Source organism: Onychostruthus taczanowskii, unplaced genomic scaffold, assembly GCF_017590055.1.
Source record: "Onychostruthus taczanowskii isolate IOZ18803 unplaced genomic scaffold, ASM1759005v1 scaffold32, whole genome shotgun sequence".
Lineage (NCBI taxonomy): Eukaryota > Metazoa > Chordata > Aves > Passeriformes > Passeridae > Onychostruthus > Onychostruthus taczanowskii.
Window position 1 is genome coordinate 4,405,836 of NW_024500572.1, and position 16,395 is coordinate 4,422,230.

General features: G+C 53.8%; 1 protein-coding gene across 1 annotated transcript in view; it reads left to right on the forward strand.

Moving 5' to 3' along the window:
- The window catches only part of SGSM1 (small G protein signaling modulator 1), a 32,000-nt gene extending 17,027 nt beyond the window's left edge, over window positions 1-14,973 (forward strand). Inside the window, exons 10-25 of the mRNA XM_041410418.1 lie at window positions 733-800; window positions 1,190-1,353; window positions 1,757-1,886; window positions 4,284-4,422; window positions 4,692-4,756; window positions 5,196-5,341; window positions 6,303-6,431; window positions 6,972-7,154; window positions 8,827-8,898; window positions 9,394-9,975; window positions 10,656-10,780; window positions 11,925-12,007; window positions 12,252-12,361; window positions 12,617-12,713; window positions 13,070-13,237; window positions 13,496-14,973. Of these exons, the coding sequence (XP_041266352.1) occupies window positions 733-800; window positions 1,190-1,353; window positions 1,757-1,886; window positions 4,284-4,422; window positions 4,692-4,756; window positions 5,196-5,341; window positions 6,303-6,431; window positions 6,972-7,154; window positions 8,827-8,898; window positions 9,394-9,975; window positions 10,656-10,780; window positions 11,925-12,007; window positions 12,252-12,361; window positions 12,617-12,713; window positions 13,070-13,237; window positions 13,496-13,584 (2,350 nt within the window). The 3' untranslated portion in view covers window positions 13,585-14,973. The remainder of the gene's footprint in view (window positions 1-732; window positions 801-1,189; window positions 1,354-1,756; window positions 1,887-4,283; window positions 4,423-4,691; window positions 4,757-5,195; window positions 5,342-6,302; window positions 6,432-6,971; window positions 7,155-8,826; window positions 8,899-9,393; window positions 9,976-10,655; window positions 10,781-11,924; window positions 12,008-12,251; window positions 12,362-12,616; window positions 12,714-13,069; window positions 13,238-13,495) is intronic.
- Window positions 14,974-16,395: the final 1,422 nt, after the last annotated feature.

Below are 16,395 nucleotides of genomic sequence, written 5' to 3' on the forward strand. Positions count from 1 at the left end.
AGCACTATTTTTACAAAGTGGCAGATGCTGCTGTTGCTCAGAATCTGGAGATATGCTTTGTTGCAAAGAAGTGGGATGTGATTGAGTGCTGACACCCTTGGACAGCGGTGCTGGGCTCTCCACAGGAATGAAACCCTGCCTCTCTGCTCTGTCTGGTGGCCACCAGCTCTCCAGCATGTTCTAGATCTGCTCAGACACCTTGAGGTGCCTGTGCTGAGACAGTTCTTGAACAGAAGCAGCTGAAACCAAATCTGTTGTGAGCTCTGAAAAAAACCCACACATTGTGAGGGTTTATTTCCCCTCCCTGGGGCAGAGCAGCAGCACATTTCCTCATTTCTCACTGCACTTTTCCTTGGGGCTCCAGGGCTGCTCCTGAAGGATTCTTGGGGTGCTCAGAGGAGAGTGCTCAGCTCTGCAGGGCTCCAGTCCCTCCCTGCAGTTGCCAGGATCCATGGACACATTTCCTGTGCCTGGGAACAGTGTGAGGGCAGAGAAACCACCCAGGGCAGGTGGGACAGGACTGGCCCTGGCTGAGCTGAGGTGGCAGGGACAGTTCCTGGCTCTGGAGGCATGTTGTCACTCATCAGGCTGGCATCACTGCTCTGGGATTTCATCCTTTCTGCAGCTTTGGCTGCTGCCAGGGGATGAGGAGCAGGGTTTGGAGCTGCTGTGAGCAGCAGCAGAGCCTCTCACACCCTTGAGGCTCACAGCTTCCCTGTCCCTCTGTTCCAGCGTGTACTGGGACTATGCCATGACCATTCGCCTGGAGGAGATCGTGTACCTGCACTGTCACCAGCAGGGTAAGGCCACAGCTGGGGCTGCTGGGGACTGTGACACCTGGCTCTTGATCCCTTACCTCTGGGACACAGAGGATCCCTTTACTCTGGGACACTGCTTCGGCTCCAGGGCAGTTCCCCAGAGTTCTGGGTGGTCACTATGATTTAAGTGCTTCTAGAAAAGTCTTCCCCCAACTCCTGGCTGTGGTGCTTGGCTGGGAGTGCTGCCTGCAGAGCAGGGCTCTGATTTCCAAGGGGGTGATCCCAGCAAGCCTTTTCCAGGGCCTGTCTTATCATGGACTTAGAGAAGAATCCACCCAAGGAAGAAAGTCCTTATTTTCCATTCCCTGAGCTTTCCTGCTTGTGCTGTTTCCCTCACTGATGGCTGTGTCTGTTCTCCCTGTTGCCAGCAGTAGACAGTGGTGGCACGGTTGTCCTGGTGAGCCAGGATGGCATCCAGAGGCCACCTCTGCGCTTCCCCCGTGGAGGACACTTGCTGCAGTTCCTGTCCTGCCTGGAGAATGGCCTCCTGCCCCATGGGCAGCTGGATCCACCCCTCTGGTCACAGCGGGGAAAGGTGGGTGCCTGTTCCTGCTGGGGTTTCCCTGTGGACCCTCTGCCTGGCATTAGCGGCTGCTGTGTTTTAAGTCATCCCCTACCCAAATTAATATTAATATTTAATAATTGTAATTAATATTAAAATGTGGTGTTTGGGTTTAGCTCATGGCCTTGCCCAGCTAAACAGACCCTTCTGGAAAGCTGGGGGGTGCTGTGGGAGGGCTGCCCGTGAGGGTTTGGGTCTTTGGGCTGCACCTACCCTGTGTCCAGCAGGGGTAGGGATTCACCTGCCACTGGAAACTTGATCCAGGGGCTGCTCCAGCCCAGGGAATGTGTAGACATGGCAAAGCAGGTGGGGCAGGAGCTTGGGAAGGGCATGGTTGGACACGGGTGGCTCGTGAAGGGCAGGTTGTGCTCCCCAGGGAAAGGTGTTCCCCAAACTGAAGAAGCGAAGCCCCCAGGGCTCCTCCGAGTCCGCGTCCGACAAGGAAGATGACGAAGCCACAGATTATGTCTTCAGGATCATCTACCCCGGGACACAGACAGAGTTTGGTGAGTGCAGGGCAGCCTTTGGGGGGCTTGGAGGAGCTGGGACACGGCGCTGGTGGGCACGGGGCAAACCGGGAGGTGGTTCCAGGGGAGGGGCTCTGCTTGTGCCAGTGCTGCCCGATTGAAATGTCATCATTCCTCCCTGGGAGGGTGGCAGGCCTTGGCACAGAGAACAGCCAGATGTGGCTGCACCATCCATGGAAGGCTCCAAGGCCAGGCTGGATGGGGCTTGGAGCAGCCTGGGATCATGGAAGGTGTTCCTGCCCATGGCAAGGGGTGGAAATAAATGATCTCTAAAAATAAATGATCTGTTTGTTTTTTTTTAACCCAATTATTCCATGATTCTATCTTTTGTTTTTGTGTTGATTTTTGTGGGTTTGTTTTTTTTTTTTTTTTTTTTTTTTTCTGGGTTTTTTTGTGTTTTTTTTTTTGGTTTTTTTTTTTTTTTGTTTTGTTTTGTTTTGTTTTAACTTCCACTTGGTACTGAGTCCTTTGTTTCTGCAGCTGCACAACAGCATTAATGGTCAGCAAAACCCCCTCTTAATAATACCCACATAATATCAGTAAAAAGGTTCCCTTTGGTCACTTGGGGGCCACCTTCTGCCATCACAAGCCCCCAGGGATGATTTTTCTCTTGCTGCCCCCAGGCTGCACTAAATCCAGTGATGTTCCTTCAGTGTGGCTCCTGCAGCACAAACAGGAGGTCCCAGCACCCTGCCCTGGGTGCTGCCTGGCTGCACCCACTGCCTTCAGTCCCTAACTGGAGGGAGGGGATGCTGCTGGATTCTCCAAAGCAGAAATGCCTCTTTATGTCTGGTGGTGAATGACCTGAACCTGGCTGAAATGTCTGTACATATCTCCTTGCTCTTCTGTGAGGTGCCAAGAACTGTTTTCTGACCTCTGGGGACATCATAGGTGACTTTAGAAGGGGGAGAAAATGAGTTTTATATGGAAGACTTGTGGAATGTTTTTTAAAAAAGCTCTGAAATTGGATGGGAACCTTTTTCCTACATTTTGGAGGCTATGAGGGAGAAATTACATCCGCTGTGACTCCTCCATAACGTCAGTTGAGATTATACTTGGTTCTCCCTGCCTTCAGCTGACTAACACAATTCAGTGAGTCAGATAAAAACCTGATTGGAGCTAAAACAGCAGATAGAGATGTGCCTTTCTGTGGCTGCCTTTTGATCTACCCCTTAAAATTCCATGCTGGGGGCCACATTTTCTGGGAAATGAATTGCTGCCACCTCCTCAGCTGGCATCATCACAGCCTGTGCTGTTCCTGTGCACCTCCTCAGCCAGGGGTGGAACTGCATCATTCTCTCTTCTCCACAGATTCTTCCTTTCTCCCCTTTCACTGGTGCCTTTGTCCTCTCTCTGTGTCTCTAGTTGCCATTAATGGTGCTTTTCACCCATTCCTTGCACCTGTGACTGCTGGGAGAGGGAAGATCATGAAGATTCCAGCTGGAAGCAAGATGGTGGTGATCCCCAAATGGTGTCTGAGTCTCCCTGGCAGATCCCGAGCTCTCCGTGCTGCTCTGGGCCCCTCTTGGCATCAGTGTAATGAGCTGTTGGTTGGGTCTGGTGCTCAGCTCACCTGTGTTGTCACTTGAGAGCTCCTGCAGAGCTGTCCCTGTCACCACTGACTGTCACTCCCTCAGTGGGAGGGGAAGAGACTTCAGTATTTTTCCTGCCAGTGTCATTTATTCCTTATCACAAGCAGGGAGAGCCAGGGAGACCAAGGGAGAGTGAGGACACCTTTGCACAGCCAGAAGATGAAATTTCTACCACAATTTAATTTCCAAGGAGGAGTAAAAAGGATTATTCCTCATGGCCTGGGCTGTGTGTAGGTGGTACCTGAGCAGGACCCAAGGCCTTTGCAGCAGCACTTTGAGTTTAAGCAGGGATTAACAAGTGACAACATGCAGAGCTCCTGCTGTCCCTCTCAACCTCTTTGTCCAAGTCTTCATCTCCTGTCTTGTGATTTGGGTGCTCCCTTCTTTCCCTGAACTTTGGATGGGATCCTTTGAGGGATGGATCTTTTCCCTTCCAGTAATCCACTCTTCCTGGGGCAGCAGCTGATTTCAAACCTGTTTTCTCTCTGGAGCCTCTGCGTTGGGTGTTGGGTTTCTGCCTTGGTCAGCACGAAGTAGTTTAAGATCAGCTTTCTGAATTAGCTGGTTAATTAGCAATGGTTCTCTCTCATCAGTGCACTTTGTTCCCTTTCCTTTCTCTTGAGCTCACCAGTGCTGTGATTCCCTGTGGTGGCTCCTGCTTGGTTGCTGGAACCTCCTTGGCAAGAGTGGGATGCTGCATTTGCCAATGAAAGCTCTCTCTGTAGCTCCCTGACTGCAGGGCAGTGCCAGGCTGTAGCTGATGCTCCTCTCTGCCCTCCTGCAGTGCCCCAGGACCTGATGGACACTCCAGGGGCTGTCCTGCCCGCCATGTGGCAGCCCAGCACCCGCAAATCCTCCTGCTCCTCCTGCTCCCAGAGCGGCTCCTCCGACGGAGGCCCGGCCAACGGCTGCAGCCACGAGAGGTACGAGGGCACACGGGCACAGCAGATCCAGGGCTCAGTGCCCAGGAGCCATGGCAGGGTCACTGGGATGTGGCTGAGGTGAGGCTTGTCCCTGCATCCTGGGACATGTCTGCTGCTCCAAGCCTGGCAGCAGGAATTGCTGCTCTGAACCCGGGCAGCATCCCTGGTGAATCTCTGCAGGCAAAGCTGGATCAGTGGGATCAAAGCCAGGCTGAGGGGATGCACAGGAGCATCTTCTCCCCTCACATCCTGTGTGTTTCTGTTGGCAGAGCTCCGCTGAAGCTGCTGTGTGACAACATGAAGTACCAGATCCTGTCCCGGGCCTTCTATGGATGTGAGTACTTGTCACCCTGCTGCTGCCCTGGGATGTGTGACAGGATAAGGGATGAGGTCCTGAGATCCTGGGCTGGGAGTGGTGCTGGGGGAGCTGGGACCAGCCTGCTGCACGTGCTCAGGGTGGGGAGCAAACAGCTGGGCTCTGACTGTCAGCCTTGAGCCCTGTGAGCAGCAGCACTGGGTTACAAGATGAGGGATTTGTCCCGGGAGACCCCCTGCTCCAAGAGCTGGATGTGGCTGCAGGAAGGTCTCCCCCAGGATCTGTGAGCAGCAGCACTGGGGGTACAAGATAAGGGATTAGTCCTGGGAGACTCCCTGCTCCAAGAGCTGGATGTGGCTGCAGGAAGGTCTCCCCCAGGAGACCAGAGCTTTCTCCTGCTCTTCATCCTCGTGTTTCCCAGAGTTCCCCAGCTGAAGGTGTGGTGTTCCTGCTGCAGGGTTGGCCTACTGCAGACACCTGTCCACGGTGAGGACCCACCTGTCGGCGCTGGTGAACCACAACATCGTGTCCCCTGATGTCCCCTGCAGTGCCAGCGCGGGGCTCACTGTGGACATCTGGCACAGATACCTGCAGGACAGCTCGGTAGGGCCATGCCCTGGGGACACACCAGCTCTGCCGGGCTCGGGGAGCCCAGGGCAGTGTCACTGGAGTGGGTGTAGCACGGGGAGGTGGTGAAACATGTCAAGAAGTTCCTCAAGGAGGGAAGGCAGCCAGGCTGTCCCAGGCTGCATGGAGCCTGAGGCTTCTAATCCTTGGCACGTGAGAGCTGAGGAGTGAGCACTGCTCTTCTTCAAGTGCTTCTGCTCAGAGCCTGCCTGCAGCAGTGTCTGTCACCCGGGTCCTGCTGTCCTGAATGGGGTCCTGACGTGCTGCCAGCTCAGGGGCACAGCAGTGGTGTTTCGGTGACTTTGTGGGCCACTCTTTGGTGTGGAGAGCCAAAATGTCCACCCACAGCAGCCTCTGGCTCTGCTTAAGCCCAGGCAGGGGTCTGAGGGATCACGGGCAGTGAGGCTGGGGGCTCTCTAACACAGAGACTAGACAGAGTTAAAGAATAAAGTAGGTGTTTATTAGAAGGCCTCAATGGGTCCACCTTGGGCAGCACAAGAGCCCAGCCAGGGCTACACCCAAGATGAGCCAAAATGGTCATGAAATGCATGACCAGTTACAGGGTCTCTCACTTCTCAAGTTCTGTTCCATTTGCATGTTGGAGCTAATTGTCCAATTACAGCTTTAGCCCATGAAGCCCTATCCTTGTTTTTCTCTCTTCAATCTATGTTTTTTATGCTCTTGGGCCTGAGATTTGGATCATTTGTCCTTGGTCCCCAACTAGAGAAGGAATTGTTTTGTCTCCCTACTCTGTGAAGAGAGCTTGCCATCCCCTCATATGAAGCTCAGAACTGCCCACCAAAGCAGCACAGAATATGAAAAACATAAAAACTAAAACCTGAGGCATCAGCTGTGGTGCTGATGGGTGGCACAGCCAGGCTGGGGACACCAGTACATCCTGGCTGTGTCTGTGCCCTGACCCAGGCTCTTCCCACAGAGTTACGAGGACCAGGAGCTGCTGCGGCTGATCTACTACGGCGGGATCCAGCACGAGATCAGGAAGGCTGTGTGGCCCTTCCTGCTGGGCCATTACCAGTTTGGGATGACAGAGGCAGAGAGGAAGGAGGTTGGTGAGGGTGTGCTGCCAGCTCAGCAGCTTGGTGTGCTCACTGGTGTGCTCTGGTCCTGCCCAGTAGCAGAGGTCTGTTAGCTCCATGGGAGATGGTTTGAAGTAGGGGTGAGGAGGAAGAGCATGTTCCTGGCACTAAGGGGCTGTGAAGCATGACATTGGGCTTCCTGACTCCGTTTTCCAGCGTGGAAGAAGCCTCAGCACACCCCTATGAGCCCACTGGGCCTCCTGTCCACTCTGGACTGGGCTGTAGGTAGGAGTGGGGCAAACCCTTGGGTCAGCAGGAATTGGTAGGGCCAAGCTTGTCACTGGCCTGTGCAACTCCTCGTGTTCAGTGCCTTGTGCACCTTGGGAGGGCAGGGAGGAGATGGATGGGCGTTTTTCCATCCAAATTTTGGCCACGTTTTGTGCAGGGTAAGGGTGGCTGTGTGCTGCGAATTCACACAAATGTGCCCCGCCCTGCGTGGGGCACAGCTGGGGCTGGTTTGGGGCTCTCCAGGGACAGCCATTGCCAGCCCCTGTCCCCCTGTGTCCCAGGCTGACGAGCAGACCCGGGCGTGCTACGAGCACACCATGGCAGAGTGGCTGGGCTGCGAGGCCATCGTCCGGCAGCGCGAGAAGGAGTCCCACGCCGCAGCCCTGGCCAAGTGCTCCTCGGGGGCCAGTCTGGACTCCCACATCCAGAGGATGATGCACAGGGACTCGACCATCAGCAATGAGGTGAGGGCTTGGGCAGTGCCCACCCAGAGTCCCTGTGGGGTGCAGACACAGGTCCTGCCCAGCCTCCTCCCCTGACCTGTGCCCACCTGTGTGTCTTGTTGCTCGCTGTGTTCTGTGGAAGTGAAATATTCATTACCTGATGCACTCCTGGGGCAGGCTTAGCTCCATGGAAGATGGTTTGAGGTAGGGGTGAGGAGGAAGAGCATGTGCCTGGCACTAAGGGGCTGTGAAGCAGGGCTTCCTAGCTCCCTTTTCCAGCATGGAAGAAGCCTCAGCACACCCTCAGTACACTGTGTCATCCATGGGGACACTCAGCACCTTGGGTACTGGCTTTTAGCAATGCAGTGAGGAATGAGATCCACAGCCCAAACCAAAGGGTGTGGAGGGAAAAGTCTGTGAAAGGAAAGGCAGTCCTGGGAACAGAGTCCAGGGAGTGTTTCCATGAGAGTTTTGTACTTGGAGGAGAAGAGCCCAGCATGGCAGAGCATTCCCTGACCTCAGGCTGCTGGCCCAGAGGGGAGGGGAGCACTGGAGATTTGATCTGCTTCCCTCTGGGAAGTTTATGTGGGTGCTTTGGGAAAGAGATGAGCTCAGCCCCAGTCCTGCAGGCTACATGTGTGCCCAGAGAGGGAGAGATGCAGGGAAGGCAGGTCTGAGCCAGGGGCAGGGTGGAACTGGATGATGCAGCTCTCAGAGGTGCTGCTCCATTGGCCGAAGCCCTGGGAATTATTCCTATCCCCTCAGCATCTCCACCGAGGCTCTTCCTTTGGACCCACGTGTGGGAAGGGAGCTGGCAGAGTGAACACATGCAAAGTTCCCCCCTTTTCCCATCTCAACCTGAAATTTCCTGTTTTAAGTGCTCCCATGGTAATGGAGGAAAACTGTCGCGCTTCCTTTCCCCACCAGAGTCCTGCCCAGCAAACACCCACAATACAAGGGTGGGGACAACTGCTGTTCTGAATGTGCTGTATTTTCTTAAAATCCTATTGTTTGTGTGTGATGTCATGGCCATGCTCTGCACCTCTGCTCAGTTAATAGGGAGGACTTGCTCTCATTGTGGGCTGGTTGTTCAGAGGGACCCCACAGAGCCAGGCTGGTCCCTCCAAAACCCAGCCCTTCCCTCTGTGCTTCAGCTGGAAGCCAGAACAGGGTGCTCATGACTTTGAGAGGAGCTGTTTCCACCAAGTCTGGCTTAAAACATCAATATTTGTCCTTGAAGAAAAGGAAAAAAGCATGAATATGCTTGGAGGGACTGTTTTATAGCCTGACTTCATCGTTTATGTAAACGGAGCTGGGCTGAGCTGCATTGCTGCCAAATTAGGACAGAGATTTGTAGAAATTCGCACTCCAGGGAGGCAGCGTGACCTCCATGCAGGCCAGAGGAAAGCAGCTCCTTCAGACCAAACACACAGCACTTGAACAAGTGCATTGACCTGACAAAACTTTGGCTTTGTCACCTCCCCAGCAGTGTCAGGGGCTGAGGCAGGACACTGTGCTGGGTGGTGCAGCACCATGGATGTGACAGGAAAATCATGGGTCAGATATTTACTGAATGCATTTTCTGCTTGTTCTTCACCTGCAGAAGTGCCACCTCTGCTTGAGTTCCCTCTCCCTGACCCCTTTGCTTTTCTTTTCTTTTGCTTCTCACTGCCCTTTTCCCTGTCCCCTGCAGTCCTCGCAGAGCTGCAGCTCTGGCCGGCAGAACCACGCCCGGCTGCAGAGTGACTCCAGCTCCAGCACCCAGGTAAGTACCTTCTCCCTCCATTCCTTGTCCCCACGGTTCTGCTTTCCTTGGGCTGACCCCTCACCACAACCACAGTGATTTCTGGTGATTTCTGACCTGTGTTGGAAGAGGTAAATGAGTCCCCAGCCTGCTTTGGAGCTGCTAATGTCAGATCTGTGCTCTGCTTAGGGTGTTCAGTGTTCACCTGCCAGCTCTGCCTGTGGCCTCACACCTGAAGGTCCATGGCTGCTCCCTCTGTTCATGCCCAGGTGTTTAACACCTCTTGAAATTTCTGCCCAGTATATAATGCCAAGCAAAGCAAAGTCCTTTGGAGCAGCGGTTTGTGGGCTTGGAGTTGTGCAACTGACCAAGCACTGACTCAGATCCAGGCAGAAGAAGCTAAAGGGGGATTTTCCTCCCTCTCCACTGCTGGGAACTTGGGCACTATGAGTACACAGCTCTTGGGGATGTAGTGCCCATGTTCCCAACATTTGCTGAATGCTTCCCACTTTGCAGGTGTTTGAATCTGTGGATGAGGTGGAACAGACTGAAGTAGATTCTCAGCTGGAAGATGGCAAACAAAGCAAGATCCCCAATGGGACAGTCCCCAACGGCACATGTTCCCCTGATTCTGGGCACCCCTCTTCCCAAAACTTCTCCATCACATCAGGGTTCTCAGAACGCAGCTTCAGCAACGAGGACAGTGCCCTGGAAACCACCAAATCCTCATCCAGCTCCCAGGGAAAGGCTGCTGGCTCCGACCTGCCAGCCCCACCGGACACGGACGGTGTCCAGCAGGAGAAGCTGCAGGGCCAAGACAGCCTGGAAGGTGAATTTCCCACTGGTGGAAGCGTGGATTTTGTCCCCATGGGTGAGGGCTCGGCGGGGCTCCTGCGTGACAGTGACACTGTGGCCCTGACTGTGGTGGAGAGCTGGGCAGACAGCGAGGCTGAGAAGCAGAGCCTGGTGGAGAGTGAGGACAACCTCTCTGAGGAGCCAGAGATGGAGAGTCTGTACCCACAGCTGGACTCTCTGACTGTGACTGATCTGACCAGCAGTGAACCAGCTGCTCTCTCCTCCACGGGTGTCACCTACTCTGTAAGTACAGACCTGGCATGGGGGGGTTCCTTCCTGGCTGCCTCCAGGACCACAGAGCAGTTGGGGTGGGAAGGGCCCTCTGGAGATCATCCCCTGCCAAGGGAGGGTCACCTGGGGTAGGTGACACAGGAATGTGTCCAGGTGGGTTTGGGATGTCTCCAGAGAGAGACATTCCATGCACTCCCTGGGCACTGTTCCAGGACTCTGCCACCCTGCATGGGAAGAAGTTTTTCCTCATGTTGTGTTTCAGTTTATGGCCATTGCTCCTTGTCCTGTCACTTGGTACGCCCGAAAAGTCTGGCACTCTTCTTTTGGCACATGATTTGAGATGTTTGTGTGGATTTATGAGATTTCCTCTCAGTCTTCTCTAGACTGACCAGGCCCAACTCCTGCAGTCTCTCCTCATCAGAGAGATACTTCAGACCCCAAATAATCTCTCTGGCAGCACCTTGTCTTTCTTGAGCTGTGGAGCCCAGAATTGAGCACCACACTCCAGATGTGCCTCACTGGGGCTGAGTGGAGGGGCAGGATTTACCTGCATTTACCCTGTGCTGATCCTGCAGTTGGGTGCAGAGTGACTCCCACCTTCCACCCAAGCTCTGGCCTGTCTCTCCACTGCCCTTGCAGCTCTCTCCCTGCTTTTGTAGAAAACAAATCAACTCTGCTCTTGTTTTGGGCAGCCAGAGCTGCTGGACATGTACACGGTGAACCTGCACCGCATCGAGAAGGATGTGCAGCGCTGTGACCGCAACTACTGGTACTTCACCCCCGCCAACCTGGAGAAGCTCCGCAACGTCATGTGCAGGTGGGGGCTGTGGGGGCCTTCCTGGGATTCACCTGCAGGCTGGAGCCTCAAACTGTGGTGTGGTTATGGAGTTTTGCTCCTTGCCTTCCTCCCCTCATCACCCAGCACTGGGGCTGCAGCTCCGAGGATGTGGCGGTTCCCAGACCGAGGTGTCCGGCTGTCCTTCCCCATCACTGCTGTGTCCTGGGGTTTTGGCCAAGGCATGGGCTCCCTGGGCTGCCCAGGAACCAGTGCAGCCCACCTGCTTCCTGCAGCATTCCTGGCAAATGTTTTAATGAGGGTCAGCCCACAGAGCTGTGGTGCTGATGAGAAAGTGCCTGAAGCACTGGAATGGTTTGTGCCTGCCCGAAATCCCAGGAGAGAGCCAGACCTGGGTGTATTTCTGAGTCCTTGTGACTCAGAGCTTGCTAGTGACACTCACACGCTCAGACCAGCTCCAGCTCAACTGCTGCTTCACAGGCAGCAAAGGCTGAAATATTGTTACTCATCTTGCAAACATGAGGAGAAGCTGCTTTTCCATCAGTGCTGTCACTTCACCCGACAGCCAGAGCTGGAGATCTCTGCTGAGATTAGACCTTCAGCACAGCACATTTTGGAAAACCAGTGGGCAGGATGGAAAAGAACTTTCCCTTGTGCCAGCAGCAGATCTGAGTCCTCTCCGAACACATTTTGCCTTGCTACCAAAAAAGGGAAGATATCCCTGCAGGGCTGGGTGCTTCCTGGGACACTGGGAATGGGAAGGGGAGGCAGGCAGTGTCTGCAGAGAGAACCAAGGGGATGAATGGAGGGAGAAGGATGAGAATGAGAGATGAACAAGTTCTATGTCTCTGTCCTTTAACCAATGACCCCACTGTGCTATGCTTTGCCATTTTGCTTTTCCCTGTGCTGATGTGCCCTGCACAGCCGTGGCACAGCCCTGGATTGACCCTGGATGTGGCCATGGCAGGGTGTTGATCCAGGACTGTGCCATGCATGCCTTACCTGAGAGGCACCAGAAGAATTTAATCATTTACAGCATAGGGATAACAGAATGTACAGGTATGATTTACCCCAGCATCCTGGGAAGGGAGACAGGGCATGGGCAAAAGAGGTGACAGGTGGTGGCACTCAGGTCCCAGGTCACCTCTCCTGCTCTCTCACACAGCTACATCTGGCAGCACATTGAGATTGGCTACGTGCAGGGCATGTGTGACCTGCTGGCCCCTCTCCTGGTCATCCTGGATGATGGTGAGTGGCTCTGCTCTGCTTTCCCTGTCCCTGTGTGGGGATCTGTGTGGGGATGTGCCAGGTGGGTGGTGGCCCTTTGCAGTGGAGTGCCTGGAGGTGTGGAGCAGGATCCTGTTTGTCTGTGATGCTGTCTGGCTCCCAGGAGCCCACCCTGGGGCCAGGCTGGACTTTCTGGAGGGATGTTGCTGCTGCAGGAGCAGCAGTGGCCATGCAGCCCTGCAGTGATTCTCTCTTCCCTGCACAGAGGCTCTGGCTTTCAGCTGCTTCACGGAGCTGATGAAGAGGATGAACCAGAACTTCCCCCATGGAGGAGCCATGGACACCCACTTTGCCAACATGAGGTCGCTGATCCAGGTGAGAGTTCCTGGCATGGGGATGGCGGCTCCTCACACCCAAGGGGGAAAGCTGGTCCTGGAGGGGCTGGGGTGGGGTTCAGTGTTGGGGAGCAGGAGGGACAGGGGCTCTAAGGACAGCCTGGAGCAATGTGTGCTAGGAAAGAAAGGGAGGAGCTGGTGCAGGAGGGGAGCAGTGGAATGGAGGGAAGTAGGCAGAGGGATGGCTGGTGCCTTGTGTGTGCATTCCTGAGTTTCCTTTTGCTTTTCTTGACAGATTCTGGACTCTGAGCTCTTTGAGCTGATGCACCAGAATGGGGATTACACTCATTTCTACTTCTGCTACCGATGGTTTCTCCTGGACTTCAAGAGAGGTGTGTGAGACCACCCAAGGGTGGGGCAGGGTCTGCTTCCAGCCTTCTCAGCAGGTTTAAACTTTTTTTAAAATTCCTTTTCATTTTTCCCTGGTTTATGTTTGGCTGATTGTTCTGTCTAGATACAGAACCTGTTGTTCCAGACCTGTTGCTGAGCTTTTCCATGAGTATGTCCTGGGGCCTGTGTCATCTGCTGCTGGGCAGAATATTTCTCCCTACAGATGACTGACTTCTGCTTCCAGCTGGAGCAGGTTCCTGTGGGAAGGAAGCACCCAGTGTGTCTCTCCAGTGCTGCTGTGAGCTGTGTGAGCCTGGGTGGGGTGAGTGGAGTGGTAACTGCTGTTCTCTGCTCACAGAGCTGGTGTATGATGATGTCTTTGCTGTCTGGGAGACCATCTGGGCTGCTGCTCACGTCTCCTCTGCTCACTACGTGCTCTTCATAGCCCTGGCCCTGGTGGAGATGTACCGGGACATCATCTTGGAGAACAACATGGATTTTACAGACATCATCAAGTTTTTCAACGGTACAGCTCGTGCTCTGTTTGGCTGAGTTTGGGGCAGCTGCTCAGGTGTGGGAATGTTTAACACCCAGAGCTCTGAGGGATCTGGTGGGGCTGGAATCCACCTGCCCTCCTCAGCAGTGGCCAGCCTGGATGTGTTGGAGGGAGCTGAGGTTTGGGCTGGTTAAGGATGGTTCTCCAGAGCCAGGTGTCCCTGCCAGGGGAGGTTGGGAATGTGGGGTGGGTGCTGCTCTGCTCTGACCTGTCTGGTGTGTGTTGCAGAAATGGCCGAGCGCCACAACACCAAGCAGATCCTGAAGCTGGCTCGGGACCTGGTCTATAAAGTGCAGACTCTGATTGAGAACAAATGAAGGACCCGGGGCAGATGAGGCACACAAAGAGGCAGGACTCCCCTCCGACGCTTCCTCCCTTCTCCTGTTTCTCCAAGTGCCACACCTGTGGGACTCAGGTGGTGGGACACGTGCTGCTATGTGAGCTGGGAGTCCCCTGGGCTCAGCACAGGCCCAGGCTCAGACCTTCTGCAGTGACTCAACCAAAGATCCCTCCAGGTGTGTTCCTGTGCTGGGAGCAGGACCAGGCAGTGGCTTCCTGGCCTCGGAGCAGCTGCTGTGGCCACCAAAACTGCTCAGGCACTGCCACATCCCAGGGTGGAGCTCGGGGGCTGGGAGAGCAGGGCTTGGTGGCACAGAGGGAAAGCTGATTCCTTGGAAAGCTGCTTCCTTGGGCAGCCCTTCCCAGTGGTGTGGGAAGGCAGCCAGCCCTGCGAGCACAGGCAGCGCAGGGATGCTGCCAGTTCTCTGCTTCTCACCAACACAATGAAGTTCTGCCAGTAATGGGGGGCACTTTGATCACAGAAATTCCTCTTTTGATCTTGTCCCTCAATGCATTGCTTCCCCTTCAGTGTTATCTTTTTTTAGGGCTCTGTTTTCTCCCTGGGATTTTACATTGTTCCTACAATATCTGAGCACACAAGAGGTTCGTGTCTGGATGGATTTTCAGAACAGCTCCAAATTCAGCATTGGGGTTATTTTTCAAAATCCAGCCTCTTTAATGTTCTCTGAACGCTGGGAAATCTGGTCCTGACCTCCTCTGGGAACTCCAGGGTGGAGGTTTTCTTACCTGCCTTACTTTAGCTGCTTGTGGTAGGAGTCTGGTCTCTTGTTGTTCCTCTGAGCTCTTGTGAGGGAAGGGCTCCTCAGAAGGTAAGTCAGAGCTCCTGATTATCCTGACTTTCCCTCTGACAGCTTCAGGGCTGGCTGTTGAGTCCCTAAACCCACTGAGCATCTCCAGTTAGGTCTTGGTGGGCTTTTCCCACAGGCCTGTGAGAGGAAAATAGCCCAAGGTCCCTGAGTGGGCTTTGCTTTGGGAAGATGCACTTGTGTGGCCACTTTTCCTGCACAGCCTGGAGCCCACTGCATGAAGTGCCTCTCCAGCTGCTGTGTCCCACACAGGCTGCCCTGCAGAGGCTTCGGAGTAATTTTTCAACTCAGGTAAAAACAATACAGGAAAAGGAGAGGGGTGGGTGGATGGAGGGTCCAGCCCAGCCTGGGAGGGCAGTGCTGGGGGTGCTGGGCTGGAGCTCTCTCTGAGGGTACTTTCTCTCAAGTTTTGCTGCAAACATTTATGTTCCCCCCTGGTGCAATGTGTGCTGTGTGTGTGCTCTCCTCTGGCACTTCTCCTTGCTGCTGGAGTGCTCCCACAGGAGGGAAAGGGGCCCTTCCTCCTCCTGTGGAACATCTGTCTGTGCTGGTTTGTGTTGGCTCGTGGCACGTGTCAGATGTTGCTGGAAGAAAAAAGGTGGTTGTCAGTGTGCACAGGAGAAAAGTGCTGCTTCAGGGAAGGTCTGAGCAGCGTGGTGGAGTGGTTTGCTGTCTCTGAGCAAATCAGCAATTTCTGTATTCTGGGACATGGAGGTCACAGCTGGAAAAGGCAGTGGCACGTCCTGAACCCTTTGGGGAAGGAGCTGAGGCAGGGGGAGAGCAGTGGGCAGCCCTTCACTCCTCATAATCCCAACAGATGTGTGCAACAATCTGGGAAATTCCCTGAAGCAGTAAAACCCCACAGGGTGCTGGGCTGCAGTAGCACAGGAAACAAAGAGCTTGAGATCTGCCAGTTCCTGAGAATCTTTCATCTTTCCACCAAGCAGTGAAAAGCTCGTGTCCTCCCTCCTTCCAGGCTGCTCCTGTTCCCTCAGGGCTCTAGGACAGGTCTGTCACCTGTCTAGAGGGAAAGGGAAGTGTTTGTTCTCCCTTTCCTGAGGGCCAGGGACCTACAGGTCACCTTAAACATCACCTGACCAAGCAACATTGCTGACACTAAACCTTTCAAGCTTCTTTCCTTGGTTTTTAAACAAAAACAGCCAAGAAATTCTGCACAATATTTGCTGTCTGTATTAACTGAGAGTGTCTTTGGGCCGCTCAATAGCAGTGTTTTTTGAATAATTTCTTGGGGGGGGGGAAAGTATTTATTTATTGATTGTACCTGACTGTGTGTCCTTGTGTGCTGGCGTATGAGTGCGCGCTGTTGTGCAAATGGAGATAGAAATTTTCAATGTTATTTACGATATCTTGTAAATGTTTACCAGAGAATTGTGTCTATATATAATATATATACAGTATAGAGAGAAAATATGTCAACTAAGTGGGTTATTTTTTGAGGGGGGGGTGGGTGAGAAATCTTTTGCTTCAAAGAACTGTGTGGTTTCTATAGCACCTATTCCATGATGTGCCAATTTGTCACTGTCCCTGTGCTGGGAGAGCTGTTCTGGTGGGGCAACAGGGAGCTCAGAGCAGAGCCACCATCACAACCTCAGTTTGGCTTCATCTTGGTTCTGACTTTAAGACTGGACAAGAGGAAAAAAAAAAAAAAAGAGGGAACACTAATATAAAAAAGATATATTTCAGCTGTATTGCTGGGCAAATTCTTGTGCTTGTGGAGACCCACAGTGAGACCACACCAGGAGCCTGGGGCACTCTTTAATGCCTAAAAGCTGCTAAGAAGCTGAAAAGCAAAGGTTTTGCTGTGCAGCTGTTTGTGGATCTCCTCTGGGCTCAGCCTCTCCTGCCTGGCTCTGCCCCCCTGCTGGATCCCCATGAGATAAAGCCTTGTTCTGGAATTCTGACAGGGGCAGTCGTGGTGCTGGAAGCCAGCAGGGATCTTTC